Below are 16430 nucleotides of genomic sequence, written 5' to 3' on the forward strand. Positions count from 1 at the left end.
TTTGTATGTGCATATGCCTTACGTAGCTATCTTCATGTGTGTATTAATATATATTCTTAAGTTGGGATCATGAGCACATACTATAGTTGACACTTGAACAACACGCTTTGAACTGTGCAAGTCCACGTCTGGGTTTTTCCAATAAGTAACAGCACCGGAAGTGCGTTTTTTCTTCCTTATAGTTTTCTTAATAGTGTTTTCTTTTCACTAGCTTATCTGATTGTAAGAATACAGTGTATAATATACGTAACGTACGTAGTGTGTGTTCATTGATTGTTTATGTTATTGGTAAAGCTTTGGGTCAGAAGTAGGTTATTAGTAGTTAAGTTTTGGGGAGTCTAAAGTTATATGTGGATTTTCAACTGCCTGTGAGGTTGGCACCCCTTAACCCCTGTGTTGTTCAAAGGTCAACTATATTCCTTTATTTATAACCTGTTCTTTCTCATGTGTTCTATCAGAAGTATTTGCCAACTCAGTAATTCTTTAGAAATATTTTAATGTAGCTTAATATCAGTTTTATGAATGGATGTATCATTAGCCATCATTCTATTATTAATATTTGTTTTTAGGTCTTCTGGGAAGTATCACTGTATCGGGCATCTTTATAGGGAAAGGCAACATAGTATTGTACTTTAAAGATGTACACTCGGGCTGAAATTGCCTGGGTTCAGGTCTGCTCAACTGTTTACAAGCTCTGTGACCTTACTCAAGTTGTTTATGCCTCTGGGCTTTAGTTTCTTTATCTGTAAAGTGGGCCCAACGTAACAGTACCTACTTCATGGTGTTGGTCTGAGGATTACTATTCATAAAACTTCAGCAGAGCCAGGCAAACAGTAAATGCTGTCTAGGTGTTTGCTTTTAGTATAACTTTTCATTCATATTTTCAGTTAATTTTTTAGGACAGATAACCTAGAAACTGAATCATTGGTTTGGAGAGAGAAACAATTTTGGAGACTCTTAGTGTATATTGTGAAATTACTTTCCAGAAAGGTTTTACCAATTTATTTCCCACCAGCCAGTATGAAGATGCCCTTCTCGGGGCGCCTGGGTGGCTCAGTCGGTTAAGCGTCCGACTTCAGCTCAGGTCATGATCTCGCAGTCCGTGAGTTCGAGCCCCGCGTCGGGCTCTGGGCTGGTGGCTCAGAGCCTGGAGCCTGCTTCCAATTCTGTGTCTCCTTCTGTCTCTGCCCCTCCCCCATTCATGCTCTGTCTCTCTCTGTCTCAAAAATAAAATAAATGTTAAAAAAAAAAAAAAGAAAAGAAAATGCCCTTCTCACTATGCTCCTGCCATGCTGGGTATTCTTTTTAAAAATTGTCAATCCAGATTCATTTTCAAAAGTTTTTTAGTGTTGCTGGTTCCATGTGTGTGATTGTTTGTTTTGTTTTGCAATGTCTCTTCTGCCTCTGATGAAAACATGTTCACTAGGGCATATGCATGCACATTGCATTAAAACCCCATGAAGAATTAAAAATGAGGCAGTAGATGAAGGCGTAAAATGTGCTGTGTCCATATGTGAGAATTTTTTTGTTTTGGACATGGTTATTTTTTTAATTTTTTTTTTTTTTTTTAACGTTTATTTATTTTTGAGACAGAGAGAGACAGAGCATGAACGGGGGAGGGTCAGAGAGAGGGAGACACAGAATCCGAAACAGGCTCCAGGCTCTGAGCGGTCAGCACAGAGCCCGACGCGGGGCTCGAACTCACGGACCGTGAGATCATGACCTGAGCTGAAGTCGGCCGCTTAACCGACTGAGCCACCCAGGCGCCCCGGGACATGGTTTTTATTGTGAAGAGATACTATGCTAGGGTGAAGTACTATCCTAAAAGTTGGCAGAATCCTTTTTTTTTTTTTACGTTTATTTTTATTTTGAGAGTGAGAGAGCATGCATGTGCACGAGCTGAGGCAGGGCAGAGGGAGAGGATCCCAAGCAGGCTTGCTCTCGATCTCACGAACCGTGAAATCATGACCTGAGCCGAAATCAAGAGCTGAATGCTTAACCAATTGAGCCACCCAGGCACCCCTGGGAAAATCCTTTTAAACTTAGAATATTTAGGATTGTTTTTCTTTGAATGAAAATTGACTAATTTCTTTTTTTTTGTTTTAATGTTTTATTTGTTTTTAAGACAGAGACAGAGCATGAGTGGGGATGGGGCAGAGAGAGGGAGGGAGACACAGAATCCGAAGCAGGCTCCAGGCTCCGAGCTGTCAGCACAGAGCCCGACGGGGGGCTCGAACTCACAAACCGTGAGATCATGACCTGAGCCAAAGTTGGACACTCAACCGACTGAGCCCCCCGGGTGCCCCAAAAGTTGACTAATTTCTAAACATAGGGGTGTAGCTCTTGTTTTTAGTTTTCTGTGTAGCGACTCCATACTTAGAAAAAACCTTAGATATTTTAGCAGCTTCTTTTTTTACTCAGCTAGAGCAGCTTGGTACCCTCCAACTACTTTCATTCATGAAACTGCTTCTCTCTTTATTGTAATTGCTTTTAGGCTCCACGTGAAAGGGCTGAGTGAGGCAAAGGAGGAAGAGAAATGTAAGGAGTTAATCTCCCCGCTTTTTCCTGGGCCCTCCCTCCCTTGTCTTCCGCCCACAACCTTGGTGAGCGTTGAGCCAGAGGAATCGTGGAATAAGCGCACGTGACTTCATGTGCCACCTCTGGTTCCCTGTCGTCTGCTCCTACGTGTCAAGGGGTTCTTTTTTAACCTGAGGCTTTCTGTCTTTCTAGTGGCTACATCAGTTAGCCTGGACCTGCGTTACTGGATTTAATCAGATCAAGAGTGGTAGGAAGCAAAGTTGTGTGAGGAGGCGCGGTATGGAGCTGGGCCTGGGGATGACGATGATCTTAGCCCTTTTCTGAGGAACTGCTGGAAGACCAGCTACAGAACAGGACGAGGAGATTGCAGAGGTCACCAAGGGCCTTGGGTGCCACGTTGAGGAGCTTTGGATTACACTGGGGACGGCTGAGACCTCGCAGGGCTGTGATGTGGGTGATGTGACCTGAGATACGTGTTTGAAGAAGACGGTTAGGAGAGCCACGTGGGAGATGGTGTGCGGGAAGGCAAGAGCAGACGCGGAGCTCTAGTAGGACGCTCTCAAAGCAGCCCGCGGGTATTAAGAGGGGCAAAGCTACACGCGCTAGTCCGCCCGCCCAGAGTGAGCTAAAAGCAGGCCCAAGTTTTATATACACAGGTTTGTCCGTGTGTAAACTTTTGTAAATATAATAAGAATGGAATGTCAGAGAGCAAAACAGTACTTGAGTCAATAAAGAAGTTGAACTATCTAGAAAAAAATTAAATCCCTACTTTATATTGCTGTGTCTCATCAAATTGGAGACACCCATCTGGAGAACGTGGGTACCGGTTTCAGAAACGTTCAACTGTGAAGGAGAGAAATCTTAGCATCTGTGCAATACAAAATAGGGAAAAAGAAACTATAGTTGGATTAAAGAGGTAAACAAAAGAAACCGCATGGACAAAGGAAGAAGGTAAATGACAAATTGGGACTAAAATGCTTCATTTCTAGATGCTTATATTTTCACATTTTAACATCTGAAACTGAGATGTATCTTAAAAGTAGGATCTAATTTTAGAAATAGACACATGAAATACATGAGACAAAGAATTATATACTTAATGTTGAAATAGCTCTTAGAAGCAATAAGAAAAATACCTCAGAGATACCCAAATAACCTGAACAGACTGTTCACAAAAGGAGAAATATACTTGTTTAACATTTGAAGTATTTTACTTAGTACTGTCAGAAATAGGAATTTGCATTATAATGAAGTGGCATTTTCCACTTAAATACCAGCAGTGATTTTTTTAAAACATAAGTTCATTGTTGAGAGTGTGATGGGAAAGGTACTTTTTTTTTTAATGTTTATTTTTTATTTATTTTGAGAGAGAGAGCATGAGCAGGGTAGGGGCAGAGGGAGAGAGAGAGAGAATCCCAAGCAGGCTGTGCTCTGTCAGTGCGGAGCCCGACGTGAGGCTCGATTTCACAATCCGTGAGATCGTGACCTGAGCCAAAATCAAGAGTCAGACTCTTTAACTGACTGAGCCACCCAGGCACCTTGGAAAAGCTACTCTTATTCCTAGTAGTTGGGAGGATAAATTGGAACAACTGTGTTAAAGGATCAGTTTGATAATATGTCAGAGGCCTTCCCTGAAATAATCTTTGACCTATAAATTCTTCTTTTTTGGAATACAAATAAAGTAGTGAACAAGTATTTATGGATAACTATATCGACTGTAGCGGCATTGTTTATGTAGTGAATGGTCATATGTTAAGAAGAGGGTTGGGCATAAAGGTTCCAATACAGCTACATCATCATATCCTATGGTCATTTAAAGTCACGTTAAGTGACATGGAAAACTTATAACATGCTGAAAAAATGTGTTGAAATATTACTTCTAGTAATCCTGACTGCTTTTAAAAATGTGTAAGTACAGAAAAAGCCTGGAAGACGAACCACTGAGGTTCTTTGGTGGGATTCAGTTTTGTGTGTTCCTATATATTTTTTTAAATAAGCGGGTCTTGGGGCGCCTGGGTGGCTCAGTCGATTGGGCATCCATCTTCGGCTGAGGTCATGATCTCGCGGTTTGTGAGTTCAAACCCTGTGTCGGGCCCTGTGCTGATAGCTCAGAGCCTGGAGCCTGCTTCAGGTTCTGTGTCTCCCTCTCTCTCTGCCTCTCCCCTGCTCACCCTCTGTCTCTCTCTGTCTCTCAATAATAAATAAACGTTAAAAAAATTTTAATAAGTGGGTCTTTATAGTGACAAATTTTGGAAGAGCAGAAAGTAAGTCACTGCATTTTGCTGAAGGAGCTTTTTTTACTTTTCTGCTTATATAGATATATGCTATTAATGATAACTACTAAGTAGGTGTAATTAGTGAGAAAGTTGTTGCTATATCTGCACACATTAAAGACTTCATTTTTAAAAAAATTTGCTGCTTTTGTAAAATATTTAGAGATGATCAGGTCATCTGATATATTTTAATATTCTAATCTAAAAAAGTGTCAAGTAGAACTTTCAGGAGTTAAACTGCTAGGCCGGAATATTTCTCATGGAAGACCGTTGAAAGAGGAAGATTCGGCCCTTGAATGAGATAGATACAAATCAGCTATATAACTGTCTGTTTATATGTACACAAACATGTCTCCATAACGTGCTCTGTTTCAAGTTGGTGACACGTCATGGCCTCACGTGCTGTTTAAGAGGCAGTCTAAGAAATGCTGAACAGTTTCTGTATATACCTTAGCTTGCATTAAATTGAAACTTCTATTTGGAAGACATTGTTGAATGACCTGTTTTTACATGAAGCTTCTTGAATTTTCTAGGTGATAAAACAGGAACAAGACCAGAGTAAGTTTACAGTCTAACTTTTAAAATATTTTAATTGAGTTTTATTTATTAAATAGTAGGCAAATGGTATGGTTGGAAGTAAATGAAACCATATAGGCATTTAGAAGAAAAATTCTTTGCATCAGTTTTTGTCAAAAATAAATAATAAACCTATGCTCTGGAAAGATTATGGGATGGTCAAATCTTCAAGTTTTAATCATTTGGAAAACTTACAACCAATTCTTTCCAGAACACTTTATGCCCAATTTTATATCTAAACATACCTTTTAGATGTAAGTTACTACACCAGTACCATTTATTTTATGATGATGAAGAGGGAGAAGAGCCTCCATATACATCGTATGTTCGAAGATCATTATTTTTACTACCACTTGTATTTTCTCACCTACTTTTTACATTAAATAAAACAGTTGTAAATAAATGATCAAGTTCATGCCTCTAAAACATCTTGTGTATATTTTAGCCCTATTACATAAATAGGAAGCTGAAAGAGACTGAGATTTGCCTAGAGGTTATAGCAAGGAGTTAGTAGCAAATCTGTGACTGAAATTTAACTGGTAATTACATTATGGCATGCCAAATTTCACTTATTCCTATCCTCATTACACATGTATGATTTCCTTAAGCTATTCCTAGGTCTTATTTTATTGAAAAACAAATTGAAATTATAAAATAAAGTAAAATATTTGGAGCATCTCATTATGAGAAGTTTTGTAGACTCTAAAGAATTTTTTAATATTTTTTAACCGAATGAAATGACAGTCGTAGAATTTTTGAGCCGGGGCAACTTAATTCAATATTTAATCTGTTGTATTTTCTAAATTTTTTTCTTAAACATTTAGTCAAATGCATTTATGTTTACTTGTAATAGGTGCCAGTCTTTTTAGAAAAGATCTCTCTATGTCAGGTGAATTGTTAAAGTTATTTTAAAGGTCAAGAAATTTATAGTTGTTTATAAAGAGCTTTGAAATCATTCATGAAATGTATAAATGGGGAATATTTGCTTTATCTTCTTCTCTCTTAACATACTCTAGTGGAACTCAGCCGTCAGCTTTTTATTACCTCAATGGCTTTAATACATCTGTGGCATTTTTCTTAGGGATAGTAAAGCACTGAAGGATGAAAATCTACCTCCTGTCATCTGCCAGGATGTTGAAAATCTCCAGTAAGTGTGTCAAACATAATTAGATAAGTCATTTTGAAGAATGCTAGAATATATTTTAGGGGGAACATCTCTTTCTCTTAAACGTTTTAACTTGGGTAAAAATTTTAATGTTTTTAGAAACTAGAGAGAAAGCAGAACAGGACTTAAATTTTTGTTAACTGTCATTCTCAAAAAAGAATGTGAACTGTAGTTGAATTTTTAATATTTCCTTCTTAAAACACCAGGACTCTGGCCAGCCTATTGTAAGGGTACTTTTTTTCTATAGGAAACCAAAGGTGTATTTTTTTTTCAATTTAGTTTTATGTATCTTTTTAGGAAATTTGTGAAGGAACAGAAACAGGTACAAGAGGAAATTAGTAGAATGTCTTCAAAAGCAATGCTTAAAGTACAAGAAGATATTAAAGCTCTGAAGCAGCTTCTGTCACTAGCTGCCAGTGGATTACAGAGAAACACTCTCAATATTGACAAGTTGAAAATAGAAACTGCTCAGGTAAATGAACTTACAGTCGTTTTACTGTAGGGTTTTGTTTTGCCATGTTTTTTTTCAAATGAAATCAGTCTTTTATAAAATCAGGATTTACTACATATAGCTTGTACGGTTTTAAATTGCTGTAATAATAATAGTTGCTAGTTTGTATTGAGTGCTTACTGTGTATGAGGCAGTGTTTTTTTGTTTTTTAGTTTTTATTATTGAGAGAGAGAGAGAGAGCGAGAGCACGAGGAGGGGAGCGGCAGAGAGAGAGGGAGCGAGAGAATCCCTAGCAGGCTCTACACAGTGTGGAGCCCGATGCAGGGCTTGAACCCATGAACCATGAGAGCATGATCTGAGCCAAAGTCAGATGCTTAACCAACGGAGCCACCCAGGTGCCCCATATGAGGCGGTATTTTAAGCAATTTATTAATCCAGTTTAGTTTTCATGACAGCTCTGTGAGGTGGGCACTCTTATCTTCCTTATATAAATAAGACAGTGGGCAGAGAGCTTTGTTAATAAATGGAAGAGCTTGGTTTCTGACCCTTGTAATCCAACTCTAGAGTTGATGCTCCTGACGAGTTTGCTTTCTAAGAGTGACCACTGGCTAAGTTGCTGCATTACACAAGCTAGACAGAAAAACGTTTTTTTAAAAGTCTGTCAGTGATTAAATAAAAACTATATCATGCTTTGTAAATATTAAATATATACAAAAATACATACTTTGTGTGTGTGTGTATATATATATATATATATATATATATATCGTTCTTATCTATTTTGGTGGGGAAGAATGATGGTAGATGATTTACTTTTATATTTTAAGTAAAAATATTAAAGTTGCTTATATGTCTTTTTTGTTTGAAATATGATTGACATATAACACTACATTAGTTTCAGCTGTGCAACATAATGATTCAATATTTATTTTTATTGCAAAATGGCCATAACAAATCTAGTTAACATTTACCACCATGCTTAGCTAAAAACCTTTCCCACTTGAGATGAGAATTTTTAAGATCCACTCTCTTAGCAACTTGCAGATATATAATACATTATTATTAACTGTCGTCGCCATGCTGTACATTATATTCCCCGGTCTTATTTATTTTAAAATTAGAAATTTGTGTGTGCTTACCTTTAAGTCTTTAAGTCAACTATTGGAGAATACTTTCGTGATATTTTTAATGAAAATGTGTTACTAAAGTAGCTATTCTAAACTATGATGTTTAAAAGGAATTCAAGGGGCGCCTGGGTGGCTCAGTCGGTTAAGCGTCCGACTTCAGCTCAGGTCACGATCTCGCGGTCCGTGAATTCGAGCCCCGCGTTGGGCTCTGGGCTGATGGCTCAGAGCCTGGAGCCTGCTTCCAATTCTGTGTCTCCCTCTCTCTCTGCCCCTCCCCCGTTCATGCTCTGTCTCTCTCTGTCTCAAAAATAAATAAACGTTAAAAAAAAAATAAAAAAAAAAAAAAAAAAAGGAATTCAAAGCCTTTGTTGTCTGCTTTCAGAATTCCTGGTTGCCTACACACATTGGTTAAATACAAATAAAATATTCTCCCATGTTTCTTTTTCTCTTATTCCTCGTGTGTGTGTGTGTGTGTGTGTGTGTGTGTGTGTGTATGTATGCACATATATATGTATGTATATGTCATATCTAGGAGAAAGAAAATGTTATGCCTCTGGTGGAGAATGATTAGACTCTGATTAAACATTACATGAAGTCACAAATTTCATATGTGAAATGTATGAAATTGTACAAATTCTATGGAAAAGTTCATTAACACAGTAATAGAGGAGGCAACTCAGAGGTGAATGTTACAATGGGATCCGTTGTGACTTTAGTACCAGATGATTCTATTCATAAATATTTGGAATACTTTTTATGTACTCGACTTGCTAATAGTCTTTCAGAGATAAAAACACAACCCGAAAGGCACTAAAAGACTAAAAGAGCAAATGAAATAATGAAAGTTTGGGTAGAATATAAAGGTGGCAAATGAAGAAGACGATGAATCAAAGAAAGCTTCCTTAGGGCTAAAGTCCTCTAAGTTGGGTTTAGAAAATTTTGTAGATGATATCAAAGAAATTTGATCTAAACTTATGTTATTTCTAATTTACGGCAATTAGTGCTCTACCCACACTTCAGTGAATTATCTATTGAAAAAATATTCTGATTCCCTTAGTGAAGTTATCAATCTTTAACGCCAAACCCTTTTCTTCAAAGAAAGCCTTTTGGGGAAATAAAAGCAATTCTGAGGTGAGGAGCAGTGTTGTGGTTGCAAACATCAGAACCTTGTGGAAGCAAAGTCTTTTAAATACTTCATTTTGGGGGGTACATAACTCAAGAGGTTAAACAAGAAGTGTAGTTAAACTTCTTTCTGGGTAGGGTAGGTGCCAGATGCTTTGTTGCGGTTATATCATTGAGTCCGTGGAGTCGGTGAACATTTTTAAGGATCTGTTTTACCACTTCAGCAGAAGTGTTGGGATCAAAATACGCGTGATATACTAGTGAGAGTGAATTAAGTCAGTTCGGTACTATGTTCTAGGTACAAGGTATGACTGAGGCACAAAGGCCTCAAGAGGGCACTTTTTAAAAAATGTTTATTTATTTTGAGAGAAAGAGTGTGCATGTTTGCACGAGGAGGGGAGGGGCAGAAAGAGAGAGAATCCCAAGCAGGTTCTGCACGGTGAGCCCAGAGCTGGATGTGAGGCTTGATCTCATGAACCATGAGATCATGACCTGAGCCAAAATCAAGAGTTGGATGTTTAACAGACTGAGCCGCCCAGATGCCCCTTAAAGATTTTTAAATAATAGCAGAGTCTTTTGCTGTGGATGAATTAACTTCACAGATTGTATAGACGTCCATAGTTCTTAAAATAGATAGCAGCTCATTATAAATTTATCATAACCTTCATTAAAAGTATACTTTGGAAAGAGGTTTTGGCAACTTGTAAAACAGGTTAAACATGACGTGTTCTCGGAGCATGAGCGTGGCATTGTGTGAAGTTTCAGTCCAGAGATCATTGGTATTTTTAACCTGGCTTTTAACTGGTTAACCTTTCTTTCTTTCTTTCTTTCTTTCTTTCTTTCTTTCTTTCTTTCTTTCTGTTTTTCTTTCTTTCTTTCTTTTTCTCTCTCTCTCTCTCTCTCTCTCTCTCTCCCTCCCTCCCTCCCTCCCTCCCTCCCTCTGATCTGTTAGGAGTTAAAGAATGCTGAAATAGCTTTAAGAACCCAGAAAACACCACCTGGACTCCAACATGAAAACACAGCTCCCGCTGAGTAAGTTACTGGATTTTCTCACTTTAGGAAAGCCAAACAGTACAATATATAGGCCAAGAATTTGTAGTTTACTATGTAGCAAGCCTGGGTTAATAAGCACTTGACACGGATTTCTCCTTTTAATTCTCACAATAACCCTAAGAAGGCAGTTCATTATCTTCATTTTATCGAAGGGTAAGTGATGGCTAAGATCTGAGCTTTTAACCAGTGTTATGCAGTTATACTTCATTTGTATGTTATGGCCTTTTCCACTGCATTAAATATTGCAGATAGTAGATATTTTTACCAACAAGGACTTTTTAATTTAAAAATAATTTTATGATAATCCCTTCCTTAAACAGGGCGTTCTAGAAGTAGTTTAACCCTTTTACTTGTTTGCATAGCTTTATTCACACAGGTAATAAATCATCAGAAGGAGCAGTTAGAAAATGTAGATAAGTTAAAATAAAAAACATCCACCTGCAGTCTTCTCACCCAGGATGTGTGTCTGTCTAGTTGCCAAGTGGTATCTATCTTGTCTCTTTATATTTTTTCATGTTGCTAGAGCTAATGATAGCTAATATTTATCAGATGCTTACCATAGGCCAAGCAGTGCACTTAGCACTTGACATACTTTATCTCATTTTCCACGAAACCTCTACAGCTGTCACCATCCCAGTCTTCGAGATGAGGGGCCCGAGGCATGAGGAGTGGTGGAGGTCTGACTCCTAGTTTCTCACCCCTTTTTTCTTTTAACTTTTGATGGTGACATAATTTCAGACTTAGAGAAGAGTTCAAGAAGGAAACAAAGAATTCCCATGTATCTTTTATCGAGATTCCTTATATGTTAATATTTTTACTATGTTTGTTTTGTTCCCTGCTCTAATATATATACATATTCCCCCCCCCCCCCCGAACAGTTTGAATTCTTTGCAGACAGATGCCCATTATGCTAAAGTACTTCAGTGTGTATTGCTTAAACATAAGAACATTCTGTTACATAACCACAGTTCAGTGATCAAAATCAGGACATGTTAACAAGGACAGTGCTACTCTGATTATCTTATTCAGATTAGCATGGGCTGTGTTCCTCACCGGCCTTCTAGTAGTTTATCCTTCTCATTCGTCATGCTGCCATCAGAGCTGGTTTTGAAATGGGGTGAATTGTATCATTTTCCATTGCAAAAAGCTTTCGTAGTTGCCCATTTCTTACAGAATTACATACAGCACGCTTTGTATACTATTCAAGGTCCCTTTTATTTATCTGGCATTCTCTGGTTAAATTTAGCAGCATAGTAGCAGTAATTACATGCTTTCCTCAGGCACTATAGTGTTTTCAGATTATAAATATAAGGACTGTAAGTACTTGTAAAATCTGGTTGACAATTGCACTTTTTAAAAAAACTTTTTTGAACTTATTTAGACTTACAGAAAATTTCCAAAAATGATAGTACTTCCTTATATCCCTTACCTTTCTTCCCTTAATGTTAAAATACTGTGTAACCACAGTATAATTATCGAGAATAGGAAATTAACATAGGTGTGGTGTTACTAATCAAGCAACAGAACTTACTTGAATTTTACTGACTTTTCCACTAACGTGCATTTTTTTCTTCCAGTCTCCTGTTTTCCACTAACGTACTTTTTCTATTCCAGGTTCCCATTCACTTCTCATTCATTAATTTCTCCTTCATCTCTCCCAGTCTGTAACAGTTACTCAGTCTTTGTCTTTCATAACGTTGATACTTTTAAAGCATAGAAAGTTATTTTGTAGATTGTCTCTTAATTGGGATATTTCATGATTGGAGTAATTTCATGATCTATTTTTGATACCTTGATAACTCACAAGTTTTGGTTCTGGTTTCAGTAATATCTATGCCATATCCTTATGTCCTCAGACTAAGTCAAAGGCCCTACTTAAATGGGGGCATATGTTTATTTACTGGTTATTTTAATGCAAAGAAAATAGCATTTTTAAAACTTTGATCTGACTTTGTAAATGTTTTTGTATAGCTACTTCAGAATCTTGGTTCAGCAGTTTGAGGTACAGCTTCAGCAGTACAGACAGCAGATTGAAGAGCTAGAAAACCATCTTGCCACACAAGCAAATAACTCACATATAACCCCTCAAGGTAACATGCTTTCTGTGGTGATTTTTTTTTTTTTTTTTTTGATAGCACTGTTTTTTAGTAAGAGAGGTTAAGGTGTTGTCACATAATATTCTACATAACTGCTAGTGGTTGTCTTGAGCTGCTATACAATTTCCTTAAGGCTTGTATTAGATATTTATTCTCCATAAATAGAAAATGCTTTATTATGAACTGTTATTATGCTGACCAAGGCAGAAGTTTCAGGGCCTTCTCCCCTCCCCCTGATGACTGATTCAGACACCCTGCTCTCAGTCAACTCGCTGTGCTCTCTTCTCTCAGTCATGGAAATATTGACGTGGTCTTGTGCCTCCTACACTTTTAGTACCAAAAACTGCACTCAAGTCATAGAAAAATAATACTGATTATGTTACATGTATATTTGTGTGATAATATAACTTTCTTTTATAGATTTGTCAATGGCTATGCAGAAAATTTATCAAACATTTGTAGCTTTAGCTGCACAACTTCAGTCTATTCATGAAAATGTAAAGGTAAGTTTTCATTACCAGTTCATGGATCTGTGTATCTAGACCCAAGTGAAGTATTCATTTGCGGAGCAGAAGCATTCATGCTAATTATAGGAATAGCTAAAATTACATATAAGTGATGAAGACTAAAACTAAAACAATCCACAATCATGCTCAGATACAATCACAGATAATATCTGTTGTTTTTTCAAAAAGATCCAAGTGTTCTATGCAATCAGCTATCTTAACTTTTTTCAGTAGTATATTGTAAACAATTTTCTGCGTTGATATACATATTTCTTCAATATCATTTTTAGTAGTTACATAGGATTTCAGTGTGTGTATAAATATATGTATATATATATGTATGTGTGTGTGTATATATATATATATATATATATATATATATATATATGCGTAGTTTCCTTAACCCATCCTATTTGTTGGACATTTAGGTTGTTTCCATGTCTTTACAACTAGGAGCAGCACTACAGAAAAGAAACATTCTTAGTAGCAAAAGTATTTTGTGCTGCTTTAATTTTAACATAGGTCTTATTATTATTTTTTTTAATTTTATTTTTAATGTTTATTTGAGAGAGAGAGAGAAACAGAGACAGAGTGTTAGCAGGGGGAAGGGCTGAGAAAGAGGGAGACAAAGAATCTGAAACAGGCTCCAGGCTCCGAGCTGTCAGCACAGAGCCCAATGTGGGGCTCAAACCCACGAACTGCAAGATCATGACCTGAGGCAAAGTTGGATGCTTAACCAACTGAGCTACCCAGGCGCCCCATAAATTATACCAGCTTTGAAATGAGCATGCTTTGGAGCTTTTGCTTTAATATATTTAAAATTCTAAACCAGATTTTTAAAATAGTTTTAAAGGAGGAATTTTTATCGAATTTTCTTGAAATTAGTTTATTAAAGTACTAAAGATGATTCTCTGTTGGTACTTTGAAGTCTGTGTTGTACAGTTTTTTTTTTTCCCCTTAATTTTTATTATGAAAGTTTTCAAATAGACACACAAAAAGAAGGGCACTGTTGTAATGAATGCCAGGTACCCACTCTCCGCTTCACCCATTATCAGGATCCTGCCTTGCTTTGTCAGTTCCCACCCAGGGATGCTTTTTTCCCCCTGGAACATTTTAAAGCAAATTCCAGACATGTCATTTGTAAGTATACATGCTTTTTCAATGGCAGTTTCTCCTCTCTGGTATTCTTATTTCTTTTTCTTTCTTTCTTTTCTTTCTTTTCTTTCTTTCTTTCTTTCTTTCTTTCTTTCTTTCTTTCTTTCTTTCTTTCTCTTTCTCTCTTTCTCTCTTTCTTTTCTTTTGTTTTTTAGTAATGTACATTGTAATATACATTCCCAGGAACCAAAGAATGTTCCATGATCAGATTTGCCATTTATTTTCAGTTGCATTTAGTGACCAAAGTATAATTTCTAGCTTCATTTACTTACAGAAATCTCACAGGAGGTCGTTTTTTAATTTTTGTTCCTTTTGTATTGTTTTTCATGAGATAATCTGCTGAAGCAGGTTTAAACTACCTGAGCCAGCCAGGCCCCAAGGACATTAACAAAACTGGACGTTTTATCAATTAACTATATAAATCAAGGCTGATAGCTGTTCTTTTTTTCTTTTCTCTCCTTAAACCAATTGTCTTTCAAGTCTCTAAGGCAGGTGATTATTTTCCAGTGTCTGAAGCAGAACAAATTGATGGACTACTAATGCCAAACATTGTATGGCTATATTCATATAGTTACACAGAGAAGAGGATGGATTAGGGGGAGATCACTTCTAATAAAACTCATTCTTCTGACATCACATACTCTACTTCTGACTGCATTTTCCCCAGTTTTCAGTTCTTGGCAGGCCTGCTTCAGTACATTAAAGAGGTAGGAAAGTCTGGAGCCAGAACATCAAATACTGACATCCACACAAAAGGGGATGATGACTTTTAAATACTATAAATAGCAGTAAGATTTCTAAGTGTTCTACCTGTTAAGACCAAAAAGACATTACTGCTGAGAACGGTAGGAAATCTGAAAATCCTATATCTTTTTAAAAAGTTGTTTAAAACTGATCAAAATTTGATTAAACCCTTAATGAAAGTATCTAATAATTCTGATGTGAGTTAATGGCCTTAATCAAGGCAGATGCTGCATTGGGTGAACGAGCCCACTTGATGAACGTGGTAATTTTTCTTTCTTACTCTGAAATTATAAACTCACTCCCCCTCCTCGTTTGGTTATGCAAGCTCAACATGAGTCATTCTCGTGGTAAAATAGTCAAACAATACTGATAAAGTGAAAACCCTTTTTAAACCCTCCAAGCTGTCTCTGCCGAAGTCACTTATTTTAACACGTGTCACCCAGGCCTTTTAAAGAAGGCATTTAGCATATACATATGTAGTACATGTTTTCAGCTTTTTGCATCTGAAAGTTATCAAGAGGTTGGATGTTGGAGGGGGCAACAATCGTGAAAAACTAGAATATTGAAAGTGGAATTTTAGATGTTACTAGCTAACTCGTTTTAAAGAGGCCTCGTGGAGCCAGAATGTTTTAGGCAGTTTATTGTAAAGACATGACAAAATTAGGGAAGAAAATACTCAAGAGAGCATTAGAGCTTGCATGCATCATTTCACATTGCATGCATTAGTAGCACTTTGATTTGCCCTTTAGGGGGAATGTATAGCATTGGCAATGTCTTTGATCTTCTTATTTCCTACTTAGATTATTCCCGTATTACCAGATTCAACACAGAACTTGATTGATTAACCTTTTCTTTTTTCTTTCCCTTAGGTGCTAAAAGAACAGTACCTTGGCTACAGGAAAATGTTCTTGGGAGATGCTGTAGATGTGTTTGAAGCCAGGCGAGCAGAAGCCAAGAAGTGGCAGAACGCACCCAGAGTTACTACGGGACCCACCCCTTTCAGCAACATGCCAAACGCGGCAGCCGTTGCCATGGCTGCAACTCTTACACAGCAGCAACAGCCTGCTACAGGTCTGAATGCATTCAAGTTATAGCTTCTTACTGTTAAAATGCAGAACATTTATGTGCATTTTTATAAGTCTTCCTTTTGTGTTAGCACTGAAAAATTTCTATGAGTAGCTATTCCAGTATAATCTAAAAATTATGATGGACACAATTATAAACATATACCTGATAAAAAATGCAGGGTAGTCTTAGCAATAATTATTCATCAGTTAGATACTGAATATTGTGAATTACTTAATGTTATTTGCTGTATTGCTATAAATACCCTTTAGAACATGGTGTTTCACTACCGAATTACATTTAAGAATAACACGTTCTAAAATCGTGATTGTATCATTTATTGTTTTAAAGTCAAAGCTAATTCAGCCATTATTGCATTTCTCATATATGATACTGATAGATGGTGCATTCTTGTTTCCTCATACATAGTGATTACAGAGTACCCACATTTAGGATGAAGTACATTTTTATGACTGAAGGTGTGTTGAAGATCAGTTGGTTGTTTTTATGTATAATGACTAGAAACAGTACAGGTTCTTTTAACCAAATTCGGACGAAA

The 16430-nt window shown here is 36.9% G+C and overlaps 1 protein-coding gene across 2 annotated transcripts in view; it reads left to right on the forward strand.

Annotated features, from left to right (window-relative positions):
* NUP58 (nucleoporin 58) overlaps window positions 1-16430 on the forward strand; it is a 50040-nt gene that overhangs the window by 13805 nt on the left and 19805 nt on the right. For both annotated transcript variants that reach the window (XM_042934009.1, XM_042933954.1), the window contains exons 6-12: window positions 5345-5369; window positions 6469-6534; window positions 6850-7024; window positions 10205-10284; window positions 12277-12395; window positions 12822-12904; window positions 15676-15877. In XM_042934009.1, coding sequence (XP_042789943.1) covers window positions 5345-5369; window positions 6469-6534; window positions 6850-7024; window positions 10205-10284; window positions 12277-12395; window positions 12822-12904; window positions 15676-15877 — 750 coding nt within the window. The remainder of the gene's footprint in view (window positions 1-5344; window positions 5370-6468; window positions 6535-6849; window positions 7025-10204; window positions 10285-12276; window positions 12396-12821; window positions 12905-15675; window positions 15878-16430) is intronic.

This window comes from Panthera leo, chromosome A1, assembly GCF_018350215.1.
Source record: "Panthera leo isolate Ple1 chromosome A1, P.leo_Ple1_pat1.1, whole genome shotgun sequence".
Taxonomy (NCBI): Eukaryota; Metazoa; Chordata; class Mammalia; order Carnivora; family Felidae; genus Panthera; species Panthera leo.